Here is a 24,042-nt window from a genome sequence, read left to right as displayed (position 1 = left end):
GGGAGGGGCACCGGGCGGGGCCGGGCGCCGCCGCCGTCCCCCGCATCACGAGCACCGGCACGGGGGCAGATCCCGCTCGGGGGTACCCTCCGGGCTCGGGGGTCCCCGATGTGGCTGTCCGAGAGCGGCGGGGGAGGGGGAACCGGGGTGGGAGGAGGCGTACCCCGCTCCTGTGGCATCGGTCCCAGCTTGGATCTGTTTAGCGGGAGTGCTGTTCGACTCAGCGCCAAGGAAGCGTGGAAGAAGGTTTTAAGAAGGTTTGGGGCATCCAGAAATGTCAAATCAGCGCCACAGGCTCGGGCATTGCCCCCACTAAATAAGTACACCTCGAGAGTTACCTGCCCAGGGAACTGACTGCCGAGCGGCAGCAATGAAATTGTCACTGCACTCACTGCCGGGACGGCCCTGAGCGCCCATGGCTGCCTTCTGAGAGACTGTCCTGAATCTTATCGTGTCATATTTCTGTGCCTGAACAACACACCACGGCAAACAGCCCACCAGTGCCACGGGATCCTGCTCTGACCCACGGTGGCTGCCCCCTGCTGAATGGCACACGACAACTTCTCTCAGGATGGGGCTGCGGGGACTGACCTGCCCAAGATGCCTGATTTTGGGGTGTCTTTAATAAAATTTGCCCAGACCTTGAGTCCTAAAAGAGAAATGGGCACCTTACAGCGAGCTAACCCCTCATACGTTGGAGCTCTGAGACAAGGCAGACTTCAAGAAAGGTTTGGACAGTGCTCTCAGACATATGGTTTGAGTGGTGCTGTGTGGAGCCAGGAGTTGGATTCGGTAATCCCCGTGAGTCCCTCCCAACTGGGGGTATTCTGTCGTTCTGTGACTGTAAGCAGGGTGGGCATCCCTCAGCAACGTGTCCTTCTGCACTGACGGCAGCAGGGTGAGACACCCACCAGCAGAGTGCTGACGTTGGGTAGGGTGAAGCCAACTCAGACAAAGTTCTGTTGAAGAAAGAATTTGTTGAAGAGTTTGGTGGAGTTAGCAACTACTCATACGTATTAGTAAAACTGAATTAATTCTTCAGAAACAGGTAATTTGATTAGTGTCTTGATGACCAATGACTAATTCCAGTTGGAATGACAAATCATGACTCTAAACAGATCTTATTTTTGCTGTAATTTGAAGGTAAAATAACAACCGCGCAAGTAAGAATATCAGACATGCTGACAGAAAGCTTTAAGAGATCTTCTAAAATTGTATTAGGCATATACTGCATCATAGGTAGTTATTCATTGCTATAGTTATTAATATATGTAGTTACTGCTTTAATAATCATAGAACATATTTTGGAAAACAATCGTCAGGCAAGAGTAAAGCCGGAAATCATTTCCATCACTCTACATTGTCCCCAAAACCCTTATCAAGTAAATGACTCCTGCAGCATGCGAGGAAGCTCGCTGGTCTGTGTCCATCTCAAGCCATGGAAGCAAAGAAAATGCCAAAGCCCTTAACGTCAAAATAGTTTGAACTCTTCATGACTCAGTAGTGCATTGGCCACAAACCTTACAGCGAGACCGCAGCTCTCTTTTATCAAACGCTGCCTGAAGAATTTTAATGCATGTGAGGAACTTTCCATGGCATAGCCAGCGACTGCAGCTTCTGACTGCAGCACAGCTGAGGACAGGGTGACACCGTGCCCCACCACGTGGCCTTGCTGCACCCCACGCACTCTGTTCCCCCAGCAGCAACACTGCTGCAGCACCACTGAAGAACACTGAAGGTGTTCACGTTGACTCAACGTAAAATCATAGAACCATTAAGGCTGGAAAAGACCACTAAGGTCATCTAGTCCTACCACCAACCTATCCCCAGCATGCCCACTGACCATGTCACTCATCACCACGTCTCTACATTTCTCAAACACCTCCGTCACCTCCCTGGTCAGCCCGTGCCAGTGCATCACCACACTGTCAGAGAAAAAATGTTTCCAGATATCCAAAATGAACCTCTTCTGGTGCAACTTGAGGCCATTACGTCTCATCCTATCACTTAAATACGTGGAATAAGAGGCCAACACCCACCTTGCCCCAACCTCCTTTCAGGCAGTTGAAGAGATATAAGGTCTTCCTGAGCCTCCTCTTCTCCACACTGAACAATCCCAGCTCCCTCAGCCTCTCTCCATAAGAACTGTGCTCCAGACCCTTCACAGCTTCATTGCTCTTCTCTGAACATGGTCCAGAGCCAAAACTGAACACAGTACTCGAGGTGCAGCCTCACCACTGCTGAGCGCAGAGGGAGGATCACCTCCCTGTTCCTGCTGGCTACACTGTTTCTGATACAAGACAGGATGCCATTGGCCCTCTTGGCCAGCTGGGCACACTGCTGGCTCTCATTCACTCAGCAGTCCACTAACACTCCCAGATCCTTTTCCTCTATACAGCTTTCCAGCTGCTCTGCCCCAAACCTGTAGCACTGCATGGGGTTGTTGTGGCCAAAGTGCAGGATCTGGCACTCGGCCAGAAGCAGTCTGACCCCTGTGACACTGCAAATGTGAGCAACTGTGCTTTGCTTCTATCACTTTCCCTGTGCCACGCCAAATCCAGCAAGCTGCCAAATCCAAACCTTGCACCCATCTGCTTTGTCAGCTTTGAGGGGTGCAGGGGACCAGCAGGCACAGCACTGCAGCCCTACACAGCAGGATGACGTGCCATCACCACAGTACTCCGCTCCAGCCTGGCTCTGCCACAGCCACCTCCTGTGCCCTCAGCACTGGACGTGACTTTCTCACCTTTGAACCATTTCACAAACGTCTCCCAGTCACGCCCCACTCTGTGCGGGGTGCCAAACCATACCACTTGTTGCGTAACTTCAGGATATTCCTCCTTGTACAGTGCCAGCATTCAATTTAGGAAATCCCAAGTGAGGAATCCAACGTTTTAATCCAAATGATTTAGGAGGAAATCGTTCCAGTGTTAACTCCTGCTGCTGCTTTAAGGGCCTCTCAGCACTCCCACACAGGCCATAGCCTGGAAAGACACTCTGCCCTCCACAGCGCCGATTGCTCAGTGTCAGAGGTGTGCATACACCCTATTCCATCCTTCAGGATTAAGAAGACACCTCAGAGACTTCTTGAGGATAGAAACTTCTGTGTTTGAATAGAGAGCAACGGAGGGTACATCACTGTGGGGAAAAAGTGAAAAGGAAGATAACAGTCAGATTTTACCTATGTTTTAGTGACGCTGTATGTAAAGATTCAAGCTGATTAGCCTGCAAATATCGGGCAACACCATGAACATGAAGATGTCCAACATATCTTTCCACAGGCAGCATAAAAGTGTAATAAAATCACGTCATTTATTAATGGCAATATATATGATTGCATTAAAGCGTGGTTTTTTGCCATAATTAAAGCTAAATGTAGTATTATTAAATCTGGAAACAATGTTAATTACAGCATGCTTTTTGTGGTATTCACTGAATTAAAGCTGTATTATTGTTATTACAAATATACCCCATTACATTTGGACCAGTTGATCTTAGTGATCTTTTCCAACCTTAACGATTCTATGATCATATGGTCAGTGACTTTGAACTACCATTCCATAACAGCCCACTAATAGCCCTTGTTTTAAATACAAGAACAAGGCATGTGCAAGTACAAGGAAAGCATTAAAAGCTGGAGCCCCAGGAAGACAGATGAGCTACCAGGGACCTGGAAATGGCAGATTTTATCATCTGATGTTGCCTGCACTCGTGCAATTAAAATGTCTCACTAAAGGTTTCCGTAGCTGAGCGAACTGTCCAGAAATGCTCAATCTTTGGGACTGGAAGTTCAGTCAGATAAGCACTGTATAATTATTCGGTAGTCACATGAATTTATCTGAACCTATTTGGACAGAAAATTGGCCTGTTGATTTACAAAAATCTCTCTCGCACACTTTACGGTATTGCCAATTTCAGCCTGCTTAGTAACACTTTCAGAACAGCTTCTCATTGTACTTTGATGCATCACACCAATACACATTTCCAGACTTTTATGGGCTCCTTTCAGTGCTTTTATTCAGCTGCCCTGTACGTAGCAGTAAGAGTCGAACAGAACATCCTGTAATCCCAGAGCAATGACCCCTCCCGGCTACTTGGTAATAGCACTGTTTTCAAGCAGAGTATTTGTGCATCCTGTAAATGTTAAGAAGGCTCATTATATTCCACCAGAAGTATGGTTCTGGCTACAAACAAACTACATGAAAACAGAAGAGAGAGGAAAATCCAGTGATTAAACCAAAAGTCCATCTGTCTTCTCTTCAGTAGCAGCTAGAACAGGCTTCTCCAGCTTTCATTCAGAACAAGAAAAGCATGCTACTCTGTTCGCTCTGTGTACTTTCCCAACCTGTAGAAAACTGTGCTGCAGGGATGTTTGAGAGGGATGGCCAGCAGGGCAAGGGAGGTGATCATCCCCCTCTGCTCTGCCCCTTTGAGACCCCATCTGCAGAACTGTGTCCAGACCTGAGGCCTCCAGCACAAGAAAGACGTGGGGCTGCTGGAGTGGATCCAGAAGAGGGCTACAAAAATGACCAGAAAGCTGGAGCACCTCTTCTTTGAAGAGAGGTTGAGGGAGCTGGGCTTGTTCAGCCTGGAGAAGAGAGGCTCTGGAAAGACTTCACTGTGACCTTCCAGTACTTCAAGGGAGGTTATAGGCAGGAGGGAAATCAACATTTCACATGGGTAGAGAGTGACGGGACAAGGGGGAATGGCTTTTAGCTAAGAGAGGAGAAATTTAGGCTGGATTCTTCACTGAGAGAGTGGTGTGGTCCTGGCACAGGCTGCCCACAGAAGCTGTGGGTGCCCCATGCCGGAAGGCAATCAAGGCCAGGTTCAAGGCCATGGGCAACCTGATGTGGTGGACGGCGGCCCTGCCCAAGGCAGGGAGTTGGGACTAGATGATCTTTAAGGTTCCTTTCAACCCAAACCATTCTACAATTCTATGATTCTGTGACTCTATAACTTCGCAACTTAGCAGCCTCCCGTGGCATGGACCACTTCTGGCAATACACGAACAGCTCCCATACAACCACTTGACTGTAAGCTGCAGAAACCAGGATGGAATAAATTGTTATTTAAGACCACGTTGTTCACGTTGAAGGCCCTGCAAAAATTTGACTCACAGTCTTTGCAGTATATGACTAGAAATCAGAAAAATAAAACCTGGTTTCAGGGGAATCTTAAAATGAAAGCTGTTGGGTGTTTGTTTTTTTTTTCTGAAAACACAGCCAGAGAGACTTCTGAAGTGCCACAACAAGGTCAGAGGGCCATCAGCAATTGTCCCGGGGACATGTGGTAAAAAGCTCTGTTTTGACATGAATGCAATGATACTCAAATAAGCAGTAGAACTATAAACAGTACTTGCAACGGTAATGACATTTGTTTTGCTGCACCTTCTTTCCTTTCCTACCCCCTCGGGACAAAAGAACTACAAAGAGAGAGAAGCTGGGATGGAGATCAGAATGCAACCTCTGGGAACACGTCTACTGCTGTGAACAGAGTCAGCAAGGAACAGCTTACGAGAAGGTAGTGGTATAAAGCAAATGAATCAAAACAGAGTCTATATCAGAAACAGAAATTTATCCTCACTGAAAGAAAGTGGTTTTTCACGCATGTAAGATGAGGAAGTCGGCAAAGCTGTCATGACTTAAAGACAACCAGAATTACTAGAAATAACCATTCTCTGCCTCAGTGTATGTCTTGACTGCAGTCCTGTTAAGGAGGGAAATCGGAGAAGAAGTGAGAGAAGCCCAAACAGACTGCACTGTGAGACTGTGCTGAGATGACTCTGCCTGAAAAGGCAAACGGCAAAAACTTGCCTGAAACACAAGAGATAGCAGAGGGTGATGGGATTGTGCCAAGGACTGAAGAAATCCAATCGCGCTCATACAGAGAACAGTCACACAACTTACCTGCAGGGAATAAATCGGAGAGGCAGATATACAAAAGACATCTGCAAAGGCTTCTGAAAAACCCTCCTATGTGCGTTCATTTATAGAGCATTACCACTTACTGATATGTGCACAGCAATGAATTCATCTACATCCAAGGCACTGGAGCTGAAAAACTTCCTTATGCTTAAAATGTGGATATTATACAGATAAAAAAAATCGCCCAGCAGATTAACAGTCCGAGCACAGTCAGAATCACTTTTGCTTCCTGTCCTGAAACAGTGACACAGCTGAGAGCAAACTTTATCCCTGATGGTTTCAGAATTGTGTATGTTGGACACCTTATTACTCATCAAGGCATGAAGAGCAGGAAACCGCCGGTGCTAAAGCTACAGCACTTTTAAAAGGGGATCTAAACAAGGAGATGGGGTGATATATTGATGAACTCAATGGTAATACGGGATGGGATTTACTAGCTTTGACTATCTAAAAAGTAGGCTCCTGATTTAAGTGGCCCAGACTCACCCTATGGTCAAAACAAGAAAAGGCAAGTGGCTGCAGAGTATTTCACCTAAGGTAACTGAGACTCCACTGGGAGATGCTCCTCATTCCTTGTCCTCTTAAAACACAAATAGTCTTAGGGGTGCTCTGACTTCGAACAGTTTGTCTGCATCTTACTAACATATCTTAATTCATGTCTAGTGAATGAGCTCCGCCAGATAAATTCCATGTTCAACCATTAATTCAGCAAATCTGACATCAGGAAAAAGAGATCTATCTGGTATTCTGTTTGTGTTCTTGGTTTCTTTTCTTGCTAACTGGTACAGTGTGGAGTGTAAGAGCATGGCAGCTGCAATGGTAACCACAGGTATATTCTGGATATGAAAAGCACAAGAATATAAGTAACAAATTCTATCTTAGAAACATCCTACTTTATTTCACAAAAATTAGCAGTGATATTCTTTATGCAAGTAGAAGCAATTGGACAAGAGCTGATGTGGTGGCCCTCAACCTGCCACTGTGCTATTGGTAATTTCACCCTTTAATTGTGGTCAGCTGAGAGACTGCATAGGTAAATATGGAGTTATCCACTTTGTAATCTATAATTGAGGATAAGATCTTGCGGAAATGCCTTTTTTGTACACTCTCCCTTGAGAAAAGGAACGGACTGAGACACTTTTGGCTCCCTCTTCGCATTAGTCCAACCTCCACTCAAAGCAGGAAAATACAAAAGGATTTGCTGGAGCTATAGTACTTGAATGGGAGCCAAAGTCTGGGAAGTATCAGCGTGGGCAGGTTGGAGGGGTCGGCTGCAAGCTGGAAGCCAAAGGTGGCATGCAGCCAGCCATGCCACGTGTACAAAGGCAGGGCTCTGCCAATGTCTGAGGGACGGCCTGCACGAAGACTCCAGGCTGGGGGAAGTCCTGCTCGGATTCTCAGGAGCTTCAAGCAATAGTTTCATGGAAGTGTATGTTAATGCAGCTTTTGGCCGTTGCTCTGCAAGCTGCAGCTGACAAAGCATGGATTTGATACGCAGAGTGTCCGTTCTTTGAAAGAAAAACAACCAGGATACTCAAAGACCTGATTTTTCTTCTTAAGGTACCCATCCCTACAGTATTTGCGACCATATAAAGTAGGCATGTCTCTGAAACGATCTGTACATCTGTTTCTGGCCTTATAAATACAGAGCCTTACACAGGACTTGCCAAACCTGTGATCATTTGCACACCACAGTATGTTCAAATGGAACCAATAAAGCATTGCTCCCAGGAAGCAAAATCTCAGCTGTGCAGTGTAATTCCCCAAAATGTATTTGTTTCATAGCAGTCAAAACTTGTGCAGCTATAAGAACTGACATGATTGCTAAATACACTGACAGAGATATTCTGGTATTTGCTTGGATAACTTCTGTAGTTTTCTTCTGCTTTTAATTGTCCAGAGTATAGTAGTGGTTTCCCGTTCTTCAGAAGTTGCCAGATTATTTATTCTTTTTTTGCCAAGTAGGAGGAAATCACAAGGCAAAGAAGATCTATTATTTAAAGGTGTTAGATGAGACCAGTCCCTATTGTAACTTCCTCAGTCTCAGTGGTGCTTTTCAATTGTGACACATCTTCTGCCATGATGAATTAGCACATCTGCTTTTAATTTACTGGCCTTGCAGCACAAAATTAGTATGTCGTTACTTTTGCATTGCCGTGATGATAATATTATTGGATTTATATTCTCGTATTTTTGATATATTTATTTTGAATACAGGTGACAGCAAAACATGGACCCCAATTCCAAACAGGTAGATGGAAACACAGAGGAAAACCTTTGCTTATCTTGAGGTCTTATCTGCATTCCCTTCTGGAAAAGACGATACTAATTCATCTGCCACTCAGGCTATCTAATTATTAATGGAAATAGTTCTAAATACGATGGCACAGGACATGATAGCCTTTTTAATAACAGTGTGGCTACCTGATCAGCTCACATCAGAGACAGGACTCTTATCAGCTATGTTTCAAAAACAGTTTCAGATATATTTTCAGGTGCAATCTAAATCCTACTGTTTACTGTGTTTGAAACCAGTGCTTTCAGCACGTTTCTGCTTTCAGAGGATCTTAACGTTCAGTAATGAGAAGGATAATAGAAGTATGGTATAAGGAACTCACAAAAGGAGGTCTCTTGGAGCCTGATTGTCCAGTTCTATGTATTTTATAAAACTCAGAAATGGTCCCTGCCCTTCTAGGAAGTTCAAATAAAAATTAGCCAAGCCCACTAAATTACTGAAGAGGATCCATGCAAAAAGGGCATGCTCAATTAGCATGTAGCATCACCATCTGACTGGGGAGGCTTTTTAGCCCTGTGCAGCTTTTAGGGACAAATTATTCCCATGGTGGACTCCCAAAGTCTCATTGATCAGTAGCTTTGAATGCTGATGTGATACAGCAGTGCGAATACAGGTCAGACTCACTCCGGGTGTATTTCACTGAAACCGTATTTTTTGCTGACTTCTTTGATCTCCGGGCTGCCCATTAGTGAAGTGTCCAAGCATCTCATAAACAGCAGTGAATTCAGCTCCAGCATGCCCTGTGAAGTGGGAAAGGGCTGGCCTTGCATTTGGCAGATGAGTAACTAAAGCCAAGGGAGATGGAGAACATTTCCAAACAGAACCCTGGTAATAAAGGTAAGAGAAGCACCAAGTCTGAGAATGTTAATTAGTGAGGAAATTAAAAGCAAAGACCCTAATGAAGTCAATGGACTGTGCCATCTATAGAAAAAAAATTGCAATGTCTTCCATATGAGTTCAGAGGTGTTCCCTGCTATACTGTGTTTCCCACGGACTACAAAGTGCACACTGCTGAGGTTGTCACTGCATGGGCCAGTGGTCCCACAGGAACCCACAGTCTGGAGGTGACTGAGAACCCAAGAACACCAGTGCCATGGAGAAGATACCTGTTCCCAAAGCAAATTGCCCTGTGCTGGAATGCAGTAAAAGTGCAGTCCCTTTGGCTGGGATTGATTAACTGCAAAGTAGTGGGTGATATCAAAGGACCAAAACCTCTCATTTCTTGTCAAGGAAAGCAGGATGTGAATTCCTGGGAAGAACAAAGTTCTTCTGAGGTGTGAAGAGTCCTTTATCCTGACCTTTGCTCCAGGGATGGTTTATGGTATATACACAACAAAAGTATATATGCCTCTTGCGTTTTAAAGGTGCAGCGTGAGCAAGAGCCAGGACTCAAGATTGTCCATCTCTCTACAGGGAATACCTCTCTTAATGCACTGAGGAGTCAGATTCACTGATTTTCTGCTTTGACCAGTACCCAGATCTAGAAATTTGGTCATCACATGAAATATCTCCATGAATACGTTCAGCAGATTCCCACCATGCAAAATTTTCTGGACTCAGGAAGAGTTTAATCATCTCAACAACCAAACTGCAATTGCTCCAAACTGTAGAGGAGCACGAAGGGCCCTAACAAGTCAGCTGTTCTCAAAATGGAGCCACCAAGTGACTTTGAGCACTTTCAACCGCGCTGCTAAAGAATCACACTCTAAATCTCACATGATGACTTATCCCACATAACTCCATTTCCCACCTCAGTTCCTGTTTAGGTGGCACTGAAGCACGAAGACTTTTGCTTTTTTCGGTCTGCTAATTTAAAGCTCCTCCTGAGATCAGCTGAGTCACCGGGCTCAGACTGTGTTGCATGTCCCTGCAAGCATGAGCACTGAGCAGACTAAATCTAGGCTAAGAGCATCTCCAGTGAGGACCCACCTCACTCTTGTAGATCAGAATGTCATTCTGCCATTCCCCTGCAATTTCAGGTTTTTGGGTGACCTGGTTTCCATTCTGGCAGGGCTAGTGTAGGAGTTATCCCTGTCAGTGATTCCATCATTCCCCTCAGTTGGCTTTAGCGCTGCTGATAAAGGTGCGCTAACTCTGATCAAGAGGATTTACAACAACTAGCGCTCAGAAGCCATTGACAGAAGTCTTGGCTTTTATTTCACTTACTGTTTTGCTTATTCATTGGGATTACTTTTTAAGGAAATTGTTAGGCCTCCTGAGTCCAAATCACCAGGTATAAGAAGATCAATGGACAAAATGAGAATGATCACTTGGAGCTGTTCAAGATCACACCAGCTAAAAATCAATTTTTACTTATTACAGAAAGTAAAGGTCACAATTAAAATTTAGAAAGAAAAAGGCACAAGGAAGAAAAGAAAAAGCCAAAGAAAATAAATGATTACGCACATTTGATTGTAGACTCTAAGTGAGGAGTTTTAACACAAGAAATCCGGTGATGAGAAAGGATGTAAATTTATGCTAAATTGGGCTAACAATAGTCAGAAGGACACTTTGAGCTTCATGGGAGCAAGAGGAACTCTAACATTGGAACTGAGAATTATAAAATTGCCCAAAATAATCCAGAAAAAGAAAAGGTGTTCAATAAATAAGTGCTGTATATAACTTCAGTAGATAACTGCCGAGGATCAGGTGATGCAATAACTTCATAAGAAAATCATGGAACAATTTTCACTCCAACAGTGCATCAGAAGGACGTCAAAAAAGAGCTATTGATTTTGGCATATTTATAGCCAGTAGTCTCAAAAAGTAGCATAGGAGAGTTTAAAAGGAGCTACATGAAAACCCCTTCACTGATGTTGACTTCTCAATAACTTTTTTAATAGTAAGGAAGTTCCAGAAGATGGGTGAAAGTAATGTGATGCCAATATTCTAAAAAAAAAAGTAAATTAGAGAAGAAATGATACATCTCGGGTAAATACAAGTTTTTTCAGACTGACTAACATCAGTCCCAGGCAAAATAAAGGAATGGCTGATATGGGACTCAATTAATAGGGAATAAAAGGAAGGCAGCGTAATTGTTGTCGCTCAGCAGGGTTTTTGGCAAATAGATCCTGTCAAACTCACTTGGTATCTTTCTTTGATGAGATTACAAATTGGCTGATAGAGGTAGCAGGTTTGCTATATTTGGGCTTTTGCAAGACTTGTAATGCAGTCAGTACCATATATTGCAAAAAAAAAAAAAAGAAAGAAAAAAAAAAACAACCACATTAATTAAGAATGTTATGAATCAACACTGAAAACATTAAATGGATTAAAAATGGCAAGCAACCACATACCAGAATGTCACTCTAAAGATATGCGGTCTTAGTGAGGTTCAGTGGGGATCCTGTATTCATCCTATATCAGTTAACATTTGCCTGAGATGTGAAAGGAAGCAAAGTCATCACTGATGAGAAATGTAGATAGCACAAAGCACCCCCACTCTCTCTGGGGGAGAATTCTATAGCTGAGATGATAGATGACCAATGCAGAGGGATTTATGGTGTTTTTTGATGAATCACAGCTGATGTATGTCATTGCATATCACAAAATGCACACATACTTTCTCCTCCATGTATATAGGCCAGAAGTGAGGCACATAAAACAGGAAACACAGAATCACAGAATGGCTTATGTTGGAAGAAACCTTAAAGATTATCTCATTCCAACCCCAAAACTTAAAAGCAAACACTCAGTGCTGAGACAATTATTACCACATGGCAAGGTAAGCAGAGCTAAAAATATGGTATTGAGACCAGCTGGTAGTCCTATGTCTAGAAATAAAGGTAGGGGGGCATCTCGGCGCAGTCAGTTTGGGGAAACAGTCCCTTAAAAATATGAGATCTCACCCAAGTATGAACATTGCTCCCAGGAAGACATGGGGGCTCTCAGTTCAGTTCCATGGCCAAAAAAGGAACCTCAGACCCCCTAAAAGGATGAAGAGTTGGTCCTAGTTTTGTAATGAACATTGATGTAATCATGTCTGGAATATCATGACCTGGAAAGGACACTGATAAATAGAAGGACTGAGGCAGAGCTGAGAAAGATTAAAGAACCAGAGGAAGCACCTGTTAATAACACTGCAGAATAAAGGTTAAAAGGTAATTTGATGAGTTTGTAAGTACCTGCAAGGGAATATAACTTTGATAACTTGTTACTCGGTTCAGTAGATAATGAAAAGCAAGTAGGTAAAAGCTAAGGCTGGAGATAGTTAGAATAGAAATGAGATGCAAAATCTGGTTTTGGTAGAAAAAAGTCTTTTGAGCACAATTTTTGAACAAAGACTAAACATTGTTCTAAAATCAGTACTGTAGGTCAAAAACAAATCCAATTTGGAGCGTCCTGCAGGCTGTGATACAAGAAACGTCAGAACATGCAACTGTAAGACTTATTTCAGCCCTTACTACCTATTTATGGGGTAAAACTGAGTATAACTGGCATCAGAATGTCTCTGTGAGTCTGCAGAGAACCTCAAAGAGGAAATCAAAGAGGCAAGTATTGCCACCAGGCTCAGTAACACTAATGCGAAGGTGTGCTGGGCTGGGCTGGAGTGCCCAGTGCAACGTCAGCAGAAGGTTTTGCATCTGACAGAAGGAAAGAGAAGCAGACAGCTCCTGTCAGTGTACTGTGTTTGGCTATGCAAGCTGTGAGCTGCTGGAGACCACTGAGCTGGTGGAGCGTGCTGGGGAAAGGAATACGGTTGCAGAGAGAGGTTCAGTGATTTCTGTTTTTAAGGGATCCAGAGGCCTCAAGATGTTTTTACCCATTCTTGGAAAGTGATGCTACAATGGGACACTCACCCTCACACATTCCCTTACAAGAACTGTGAACTGTGGGTGCTACTCTTTCCTTCCTCTGCCCTTACTGCTACCACTCTTGTAGCACAGATATACAAGGAAGGGGGAATACTGTTAGCACTGTGAGAATAATATGCAGTTGATAAGCAAAGAGGAAGAACCAAAAAACCTTCCATAACTTACTGAGGCATTTCTTATATCTATTCTCAAAAGAGATGTGCACTTAAAAGTATAGAGTGATGTTTGTAGAGAGGGTGTGGGTACAAGAGTCAAGGGAGGAGAAACAAGAAGAAGCAATAAGAGGAGCAATGCTTGATAGAAACAGTAATAAAAGGAAAAATCAGATCTAAGTCTGTGTTGTGTGGCATATAATTCAAGATTTAATCTAAATGTACCAATTTCTCTCACAAAACAATAGGTGATATTCCAACCTGTCACATTCAATGGAGGAAAAATATTATCTGCCACCCACTGTTTCCCGCATTGCTGGAGTTAAAAACCTTCTCTTTGCTTGCAGAGAGCTTTAATTTGAGCCCTATGTTTTCAGTCTCTCAGATCAAGTTCCTCATCTCTCTGAATTCTCCTTAGATTCAAGACTGGCGTGAGAATAACAGCGGCAATCACTTCTGTTAACAATGGCAAATACAAAATAAGCAGGAAAGAGACACATTCCTTGCCAGACCTAGTAATTACAGACTTGGCTTGGTTCATGCAAGTTCAACTCAATCCAGATTTTTCTGTAAAAGCTGAGAGTCCAAATCCAGCAGAGAAATGTTGCTGAACTGCACAAAAGATGAATTCAACCCAGACAGCACATTCATATTGCCTGCATACTCCTCACATGCACATCTCCTTTTGGGTTTGTCATGCAGGAAGTCACACACAGATTAGAAACCACCAACAGAAGAGCTTTATGGGGAACATCTGGACATTTCTGCCAGTCCCAGGTACATTGCAGGTATGGGGCTTTTCAGTCAATATGCAGATGCTTTTTGACTTTCATGCTAAAGGGGCACGGGCCCAATGCAGTTACACTTCTAAATTCTTTCTTTTGGCTTTGTTTGATGATTTTTTTTTTTATAGCCCTGCCACAGGGAAAGCCTCCCCTCCCTTTGGCACAGCACTGCTCATTGGGATGGCTGCTGTGAGCAGAATAATCACTGAGCTGGTGTGCAGTAGGAAGAATGTGATTCACAAGTAGGTGGTGGATAACCCCCCAAAAAGGACATTTCCTGATCAGTACCACACTCCAGATACATACAGAGGATGACCAGAGGCGTCCTCCAGCCCAGAAGCATGTAACAACCAGAAGCACTGCATGTGACTTTTTCCAGCTTTGATCTGGGAAGCTTGGCTTTGCAAATGCTTAGATGCAAGCAGAAATACAGAAAGATGTAAAGATACAATAAGAGCTCAGGGCAAAATCAAATAGTCTTCATCAATTATAGAAACTCAAAGACGATCTTAGTTATGTTAAATCTGCTAGATGCCTAGGCTTGCACATTACCTGAGTGCAGACTTATACACACACTCTTTAACACAGCGTAACATTTTTGCTGGTGTGTGAAGTACTGTGATTCCCTTTGGTGCACAGCTTTATTCCTTAGAACTCTTAGGATTGTTCTTGGCATCTTTACTCTCTTTATCCTTAATGAAAAACATCAAGAAATTAGGTTTTTTTCTTTAGTATTTCTGCATTTTTTTTCTACTCTAGAAACTGCATTCTTTTCCTACTCTAATCAAGAATATAAATTACCTCCCAGCTAAGCATTGTACAAAATCAATTAATGAATAATTATCTTTTGACTAATAGTACTGTCTCTTAAATGCTTAAGGCTGGGACAAGAAAGGCTATGATATTTAAGGTAGTGATCAATTTCCACAGCATTACCTAGTAATTCCAAGGTATGGTTCAGCTCCTTCATAATCGGGACAGGTCTGTAATGCTCTGAGTGCCCAAGGATTGATGTGGCTTAGCTTACTGGGTTCTCAGATCATACCTAGTCCTCAGTAACAATTCTTTTCTATTCAAACTTTGGAGAAGTTTTTAATTAATCCTTTTCAACACTAAAAGTATCTGTAAAACTCTCTGTGTTAAGTCATAGAAAATATGACTGTGAAACAAGTAAGGGAATTTCTTTTTTTCTCTTTGTGCAGCGCACAGATCTCCCAGTCTCAGTTCAGCGTGGGTTAGTGAAACCTTCTCCCTCACATTTGAGGAAGGATGTCACCTTGAGTAAGTCACAACCCTCAGGTCTCTTGGTAAATGAAAGGCCGAGGAGCAGTGGATAAAGCTGCAGTCTCCCCATGGAAGAAGTAGGTGATTGAAGCTGGAAAAAGTCAGGTGCCATGGTATGAAATGCTTCTGGGCTGGAGGATGCCTCTGGTTAACCTCATCCTCTGTGTGCTTCCAGAGTCTGGTTTGGTTCAGAAAATGCCTTTTTTTGTGGGGTATCCAATACCTACTGCTCCTCTAGCCCTACAGAGCTCTCCCATATTGCTGCCATCCTGGGACCTCATTATCCACCTGTGGCTGAAAGCAGCGCTGCACCAAGGCAGATAACAATCTAATACAATAGATTTCAGAGTCCACATTCTCAAAAAAAAGGGCAGTGAGTGCACAGACAGCTCCATCAGCAGAGTCATTACAGTGAGGTACCTAACTGATTCTGGGAAACTGTATTCAAATATTTAAACAAGACTCTTACTATCCATAATGACTGCAAAAATCCCTACAATGAAGCACTACCCATTTGTAATTGCTGATTATAAGCCAGGGTTTTCAACGGAGGCTTTTTTCTTATTTGCCTTATTATTACAAAATTGGGCAGAGATCATTAATATAATGCACACACACACAAAAAATTATATCTTGTACAGAGCAATCTGTACTTTCCTTCTTTCTTTCTAGGCTTATTGGAGACAACGCCAAGCAATTTCATGTTAAGGCGGAGTGAGGAGTAATTGAATACATTTTCTCTCATGTTGTATTTCGTTTTATATAGCAAAAATACAAAGAACGGATTTTCATTGAACAAAAAACAAGCATCACTTCATTAACATCTTAAAACCATCACCAGCCATAGAGGCGCATGTGCATCTGCCCAAATTCTCTGATTTATTTTCCTCCTCATAGCTCAGACACCCACATAGTTAAGAAATAGCTTGGAAAACAGATATGCTTGCAAAACACCTCCTCTCTCAGGACAGAGAGCTGTTTACATAATAGCAATGTTTATCCAACAAAGTTCTGTGGCACTTCAGTACGACCTGTGGTGCATGAGTGACTGCATCCTGCCATCTACCTGCAGGATGGGTGAAGGCAGGGCCGTGGTCCTGGTGCTGCAGGAACCCACTTGCACTCACACCTTTAGACGCTGGGTGTCACCTCGTAAGTACCCTCAGTGCTTCCTGATGGGCTTGACAGGCAGCCTGCAGGAGCAGCGGGGAGGTGTGTTTAGGGTTTTTACATTGGCTTGCTCCCAGCCCTGGCCTAACCAGTCTCCACGTTCTCTCAGGGAGGCCCGTGGAGTGGAAGGCTACAGCAGGCACTGCAGGTTCCCTAAATGCTCTCTTCCCCGGACAAAACGAATTCTTATTGACAACAAGTGGGCTCCAGGGTTGAAACTGGCAGCCTGCATACTCTTCCTGTTGCTCAACAGTATCTGCAGGGCAGATGTGTTTGCATACAACAATACCAGAACATATTTTCAGTGAGTGTTCATGAGCTGTCTGCTGGATGGTAGCCCAGTGTGCCTTCAGGTTCAGCTCAAATAAAGGAAAGAGATGGGGTGCTTCAGAAACATCCACTGCAAATGCACGTATGGCCAAAGCCTCAGCACAAGAAATAGGAAGAAACACAGGAGTTGCATCCTAATCAATGTGCTTTCATTGGGAGCCTTCAGCACCAGTCTTACCTGTTCCCTACCTGCTTATTTGATGGCACTCACATGGCTGGAGAGCCAAACCCTTCAGCCCAAAGAAGGTCTCTGGAGCTTGGTCCAAGTCTGACAGCACAGCCAGGTCATCCTTCCACGAAAGCAGGGAAGCACGGGCACCGCTTCCCTCCAAACCACCAGACAAAGCAGCTCGTGTGTGGGAGAGGAAAAATTCTGCTTTCCAGAGCCCCAGTGACTTGTTTTTCCATCCTGACGGCTCGAGAAGTGAGGATCTGTGCCTGAAAATCTGAGAGAAAGTAGGCTGTATTTGTGTGTGGATGAACAGCAAACAGACACCTTCCCCCTGTACCAGCCCCCCGGATGGCACTGAGTGTCTTCAGTAGAGAACGTGATGACCTGCAAGGGAGCCTCAGAAGGCCAAACGAGATGTGTGGTGTATGTGCATCTTCCTCAGCTATCTCTTTCGGCAGGTTTTCACTTCTTGTCTGCAGTACTCTTTTTGATCTGTCTCACCGTTAGCTGCATACTCATGCATAATTTCACTTTACATTTTAAGGAAATATTTCTCATGTATGTCCCACTGACTGCATGGACAACAACAGAAGAATCTGTATTCTTTAGTATCTGTGCACTGAAAGAGTAACTGAATTCATACACAGATGATTTGTATAGAACAAGTATCCTGGATAAAACTCTATTCTTGAAATTATTTAAACACGAGTGCATTAGCATACTAGTATGTTGCAATATAGTACATTTGGCAGTAAAATGTTCTAGTAGGCTGATAATAAAAAATAAATTAGCATAATGTAGCCATTCTAATTTAATAATCTTCAGCTTTTTATGATATACACCAGAGTAGGCGAGCTTCATTTGTTGCTTACACATACACATTTTATGCGTATAAATATATTTGACGTGAGTTTATATGCACCACTATGCTCTTGCCTAAGGATTCATATATCAAATATATTCCAATTATATCTGGCTTAAAAATAAATAAATAAATAAATAACCAACCCCGCTGGGATATTCAGCAACTAAATGAGTTCATTCAGAACTATTAGTGACCGTTTTCAAATGGGAGTTATAGAACGAAGGGAATATGCATATTTTGTGTGATTAATCGGGACATTTTATCTACCAGTGCTTCTTAGAATAGGTAATTGGTTTTCCAGCCTCTGTGCATGGAATATCTTGGTTAGCTGTGAATTAACAAAGGGCAACTCACCGACCCTGCACAGTCAGACATCATTATTTTCAATCAGACCAGTCGGTTTCTGGGGTAAATTACAAATCCATTGAATATTTCTGTTTGTTGTGCCAGTCAGGGAGCTCATACATTCGACCCAAATGGAACCTCGCTTCCTTTCTGGCATTAAGAGATAAAAACCGAATTGAATTTCTTGATTGATGGTGTCTTTTAGAAAAACTACCACCTCCCTTTTTGTTTGGAAAACTCATTCTTTTTTTTTTTTTTTTTTTTGGCTTACAGAAAGAAGAAAACACGTTTAATAAAACCTGTGTGAGTATCAACCCACAGCATGTGCTAGAAAGGCAAAAATAGCCTTGGCTATTTGAAATATTTTAAAGAAAGTATTGCTCTCCATTATAATCTTCTTAAAACTTGGTGTCAAGAGAGGTAGGTCAGGAATGGTTTCTGGCATGGAGCAAGCATGTCTGCCTGCGAAAGTACGTGACGTCAGACCCTCCATTTTCAGGTACAAGTATCCAGGTATTTTGGCACAAGTCAATAAGTGGATTGTCTTGTGTTTGATCTCTTTCCAAGAGCAGATGAGCTGAGAAAATGAATACATCCTTTACAATAGTCAGTTGAACACTTCTTCTTTCCCTCTTTCTTCTCACCTACCCTGCTTTCCTCTCTTTAGTGCAAAGAGAAGAAATGAGGAGGAGGAAGGCAATGAGAAGAAGGCAATCTGTGACCAAGAAATGACAGAAGCCTTCTGCTTATAATGCTAACTTTTGAATAAAAGTAAGAGTAATTGTGTTAAAAGTCAGTCACTTGTTCCTCAAGTATCTACTATATTTTTTCAACTTCTGGTTTAAAATATTTACAGCCATTTTAACGTAGATTGACACCTAAATCAGCCACTCATGTTCAACTCAGTGGAGTCTGCACTCCAGAAGCCTTGGTCCATACAGTTAACACAGGTTTCTTACATGGTCTGTGGCAAAAGGTAGACCCGTGTCTGCAAGTGGTCAGGGACATCTAAGCTAAAGGATCATTCCTCTCTACCGACCTTATAAAGAAAAAATGCTGAAATTCAATACCTGCTTTCTCTTGACATCCAAGCTGAGTCTTCTGTAGAAAGACACTAGTGGAGACTCTTCGTACTGAGCAGTAACAGTAGTTTCCTGGTAGAGTATCTGTCAAGGAATAGAAGATCCTCTTTGGCCATGTTTCCCACAGCCTCATTGCGTGACCTAGTTAGGCTACATTACTTCATCACTGCGCAAAGTAGAAAAGGACCAGAATTACCCATCCCAGCTTGTGCTCTACTACCTGCTAGGGCAGAGTCAAGATCCCATGTGTACTCAGCCAGAAGTCTTCACCTTCTGCCTAGCTGCCCAGTGTCAACAGGAGGGAAGAGCATGATGATACCATGAGCTTCTCACTTGGACTGAGAAATCTTCTGTGGAGGTAGAGTTTAAGCATCTGGACTTACCAAAGGCGGGTCTCTCCAGTCCTTGTCCAGAGAAAGTAAAAGAAGTGCGCTTTTAAGGTGCAGCCACTGCCCTGAATTTCACAGAACTTTCATCTGACCAAGAGAAAATAAGTTGACTTCAGCTAAAATTAGACTTGAGGTTGCCACCTCTGAACTTCAGGAAGAATTTAAGAGAACTGGACCACTTGCATCATTATGCCAATAAAATGATACTTCTCTCTCTTTCAGCCTCTTTGTTGAGGTATGTTGATGATTAGCCACCTATGACCAGGGCAATATCTGCCAGGGATTTTTACACGTTTAAGTTTCTTCACAGCCTATATTCTCATTGTAGGCCAGGAGAAGCCACTGTGTTAATGATGGCCCTCATAAGAATGAATTATGGCCCGAGGCCAGATTCAACAGTTTCCCAGAGACAGGATGGCCGTTAACTGGGCAGTAGCCTGGGGTTTATGTTTCACTACAAACCTTCTCTGTGCACATCAGCAAGATGTTTGAGCCAAATCAAAGGAGTTGAGCTTCTCTGTTCTCACACTGCCATTGGTAAAATGACAGTCATGACTCTTCTCCACTTCAGAGGGATGTCGCAAGGATATTACATGAAAAAAATATGAACATGAGTATTTAGATGAACATCAGAAAGTATAAAACTCTCCCTGCTCCCAGGCTAGCATACCCTTTCATCTTTTTGGGGCCAATGGTTTGAAGTAAAAGTTGCTGTTAACATGTATTTGCCTTAGCAAGGTGTTAAAGTCATTTCTTTTTAAATGGTGATTCCTACACACAACCTGTTCCCAAGTTCCAGGTCCGGGTGCAAGTTCTATTCCTGTGACTTGCAAAGCCACCGGGGACTCACAAGTGGCTCTGGCGTTGCAAATCCACTCTTCCTGGAAAGATTTCCTGTTCTTATCAGGGAAGGAAACCTCATTTAAATTTGAATATTCACTTCCAATGGTACAGATTGTTAAAAGATTGTTCTGCCAACAGAATAACACAAAACTAGCAATGTGACACTGTTATACGAGTAAAAATGAAGGATGAACCATCAATCTGGATTTTTAAATGATCTCTGTTAGAATCTGTCACTGGTAATAAATGATTGATCCATTTCCTAAATATATAACTTTTAGCTTTTTCCTCCTCTGTTTTCAATTTGCCTTTACTTCTCAGTCCATCTTTTTCAGTACAAACATGTTTTCCCCCAACACTTGTAGGACTTTTCTTTTGTGTAGGGTCTTAGTCATCTCTGCCAGCGCTGTGCTTCCCTCCAATGATGAAGAAAGCAGCCCGCTCCATGATACTGTTGTATGTATGCATTAAGTGAAATCAGGCTGCTTTTATAACCTATTTCTAAAACACTCAGGGTAATTTACTGTTGTTTTTGCAAAATTGTGAATAACAGAGAATAACAATATTTTGAACAAATGACGATATTCTTCGTCGACGGAGAATAAACAGGCTTGTTAGGGTGTAATTGTTGTGCATGAGTTTCTGGTTAGTTGTTGCTATTTCACAGGGAAATAGGACGCACTTGAAAGCTTCCGCATCACTCCAGCTCCAATGCTGGTACAGAAGATGAATATTTTCAAGGAGAGGTAGAAATGTCGATTCCACTAACAAATTTACAGTGCAATATAGCGAAAGAATAAAACACGGTTTATGGGTTGCTTTCTCCAGCTTATTTTTATCTCACAGAATAATACTTTAAAAGCACCCTAAGAAAATGTTTCTCTTCCTGCTGAACTATCTTTATTTTTAGATTGGATACTTACCCTATACAACTATTTAGTCTGATCCAGCTGATGCAAAAGGTTGCTCTTTCAGTGTACAGCCTGCATTGTCCCTGCTTAAACTGAAGATGTGGGTGCATGCTTTATGAACCAGCCATCTAAACTTGAAAGTGTGCTGGAGGAGCAGAGCAAAGAAATTAAATCTTTTAAAGTCCTCATCACATTGGGTTAATTTAGCAGGCCGTGCTTCTGTTCTGTTTGCATGACCACAGAGTGCTTGATTGACTTTGACATTTGAGTGAAATGGATGGATATTAATGAAAGGATGCAGATAAGGAGCTGGAGAGATAGATACCAGGATCAGACTGTTAATGCTTTTACATTCAAACTTTATACATGTGTATATATAAAAAAATGCTTTTGCAAACACCATAATGTTCATTACACTATTCAGAAAAGGAGGTTTACTGTGACAATCTGCTGAAAACTGCTTCTGTGATGATAACAGGAAATCAGTCACTTATTTTGCTGGATTGTTCAGAAAACTGACAGACAGGCTCCGACTGAATCTAAGCAGCCTGCACCTGGTCAGAAAACCGTGCAATGTGACAACAGCCTCTGTGTTGCTAATAATTATGCACCAATTTAATCATCAACCTCATGCTTAGCAAAATGAAAGGATAAAACTGGGTAAATGATGCAGCTATAGGTATTTAAATCATGCGGCATTTTTTGGTATGGTGATGAGTGGCTCTTTTTTCTAATTCTAGATGATGCTGACAGTATTTAAAATTGAGGTTAGAAATTACAGCAAGAATCTGACTTGTGATATGTGTCATAAGATGTGGCATTTTGCTCTGAATCGAATATAGATTGTTGGTCGCTTTAATCAATAGCTCCGAAAGACCACAACGCAAATAAGATTAAAACTACTCATTCCTTCGTATGCATAATGGCCGCTTCTTTGATTCCCATTTAGCATTTAAATTAGTTCAGCCACAAAGCACAGAGTACAGATGCAAGTTTGATTATATCATTAGCGAAGTTCTCCTGGATCAATTTAAAACTATTACACTTCAGAAAGAATTAAGACGGAGCTCTACGGGAAGATATTTCCAGGCACAGATCTTGTCTATTGTCATGTATGTGAGTGCTTTGGTTTTTTTTTTTCCTCCTACAAGGAAGACGCACTATTAATTCTTTCAAAAGTCTTTACCATGCTATTCCACCACATAGAATCCATGTGGCCATCTTTGTGACCATCGTGCCTCATACCTGACAGTCTTTTGGCTCTGGTTTTCACTCCGATAAGAAGAAACTTCACTTGAGTACACTGAAAAAGAAAGTGGAAGGAAAAAAAACAAATATGAGAACATTGGACACTTTTAGGAGCAATAACACTGATCTAATTTCAATCTCAGTGTTGAACAAACAGTAACTACTGTCCAAGAACCACTTATCTGTGGCTAATGGAGATATCAGATTGCTTTGGTGTGTGGTGAAGGGTACATCATGTACTGTGAACTGCTCATGCAACTCCTTCTGCTGTAAAATTCAGAGAGCTGCTAACACAGGCTGGCATACAGAAGAATTGCACTCAACCTTTGACTATTATATACACGGTATTTCCTGAACTCTGTGGGGTGCTCTGCATTTTCCCTCGTAGGATGTCTGAAGGACCAGCTGAACCTCAGCCCAGCAGCTGCCAGAAAGGAAGGGCTGATGAAGGGAAGGTGGGAGACCTCCTGGGATATTCACTGCTCCTGCGAATGGTCAGAGGATCATAGAGCTGAAGAAATAAGGAATAGCAGGCAAGATCCACTGGTGGGGCAGGTTGCCTCCAGCAGTATCCCCAGTCTCTCTCACCCACCGCACACACAGCTTCAAACAGCAGCAGCAAGCCAGGCTCTGCCCTGGGCTGTGACAGGCTGGGTGAGATGTTCATCTGCCCCAGCAGCATTTTGAAATCGTTTATCAAGTTGCTTACTCGTATTCCTCCTCCTCTAAGCCTGTCACATGTACAGAACTGAGGCTTTTTGACATTTGACAGCTAGATGGTTTGAAGTTTTGATCTGCTAAAATACGCACGCTAAAACAAGACTTGCTTTATTTACCACAGGCCTTTGGAATACACAACATAAAAACGTAAATGACATTAAAATACACTCGTGATAAATTCCTGAAGGCAGCCGACTGAACTGCCTTCCAGGTGATTACCCAGCTCAGAAAAAGCTATTGGATGCAGAAATACTATTTTTAAGAGCAGCTATTTTAAATTACTCTCATTCCTCTGGAATTTTCCCCTGTGAAAAAGAGACAGGAAATAGCACTTTCTAGAGGAGCACATAAGAGATTCAGAGACCTGATACATATCCATCTCTGCCCTGAGCTAGAAGGGCTCACTATTGCCACGTGTTGGAAGGATACAGAGGTGAGACACTGCTCAGGCACTCAGAAAATGAGAGATGATACCAGATGATACCAGAAAGATGATACCCATCTCTTATTAGTTTCAAAGCTGTATAGTTCTCATTGCTTTGAGCATAATGCTTTTACGGCAAAGCAAATCCTTTCTGTTCTGCTATGTAGATATCAACATAGATATTTCCCAGACTAGACAATTCACTTTTCTGTCCTGGAAACTTGTGAAACTTAGAAACCAGCCACATCAAGCATATGACCATTCAGAAGGTTAATGGATCCTCAC

At 42.6% G+C, this 24,042-nt stretch overlaps 1 protein-coding gene across 1 annotated transcript; it reads right to left on the bottom strand.

Moving 5' to 3' along the window:
• Positions 1 to 28: 28 nt before the first annotated feature.
• Positions 29 to 23,280, bottom strand: LOC121110124. Its single transcript, XM_040695767.2, has 6 exons — positions 23,206 to 23,280; positions 22,552 to 22,668; positions 20,394 to 20,582; positions 19,211 to 19,306; positions 16,948 to 17,204; positions 29 to 959 (listed from the first exon to the last, which is right to left on the bottom strand). The coding sequence occupies exons 1-6, from the start codon at positions 23,278 to 23,280 to the stop codon at positions 680 to 682; spliced, it is 1,014 nt and encodes a 337-aa protein (XP_040551701.1). The 3' UTR covers positions 29 to 679.
• Positions 23,281 to 24,042: the final 762 nt, after the last annotated feature.

The sequence above is a fragment of the Gallus gallus genome, chromosome 2 (assembly GCF_016699485.2).
Source record: "Gallus gallus isolate bGalGal1 chromosome 2, bGalGal1.mat.broiler.GRCg7b, whole genome shotgun sequence".
Lineage (NCBI taxonomy): Eukaryota > Metazoa > Chordata > Aves > Galliformes > Phasianidae > Gallus > Gallus gallus.
The sequence above is the reverse complement of the archived record's forward strand: the minus strand, read 5'-3'. Positions and strand labels throughout refer to the sequence as shown.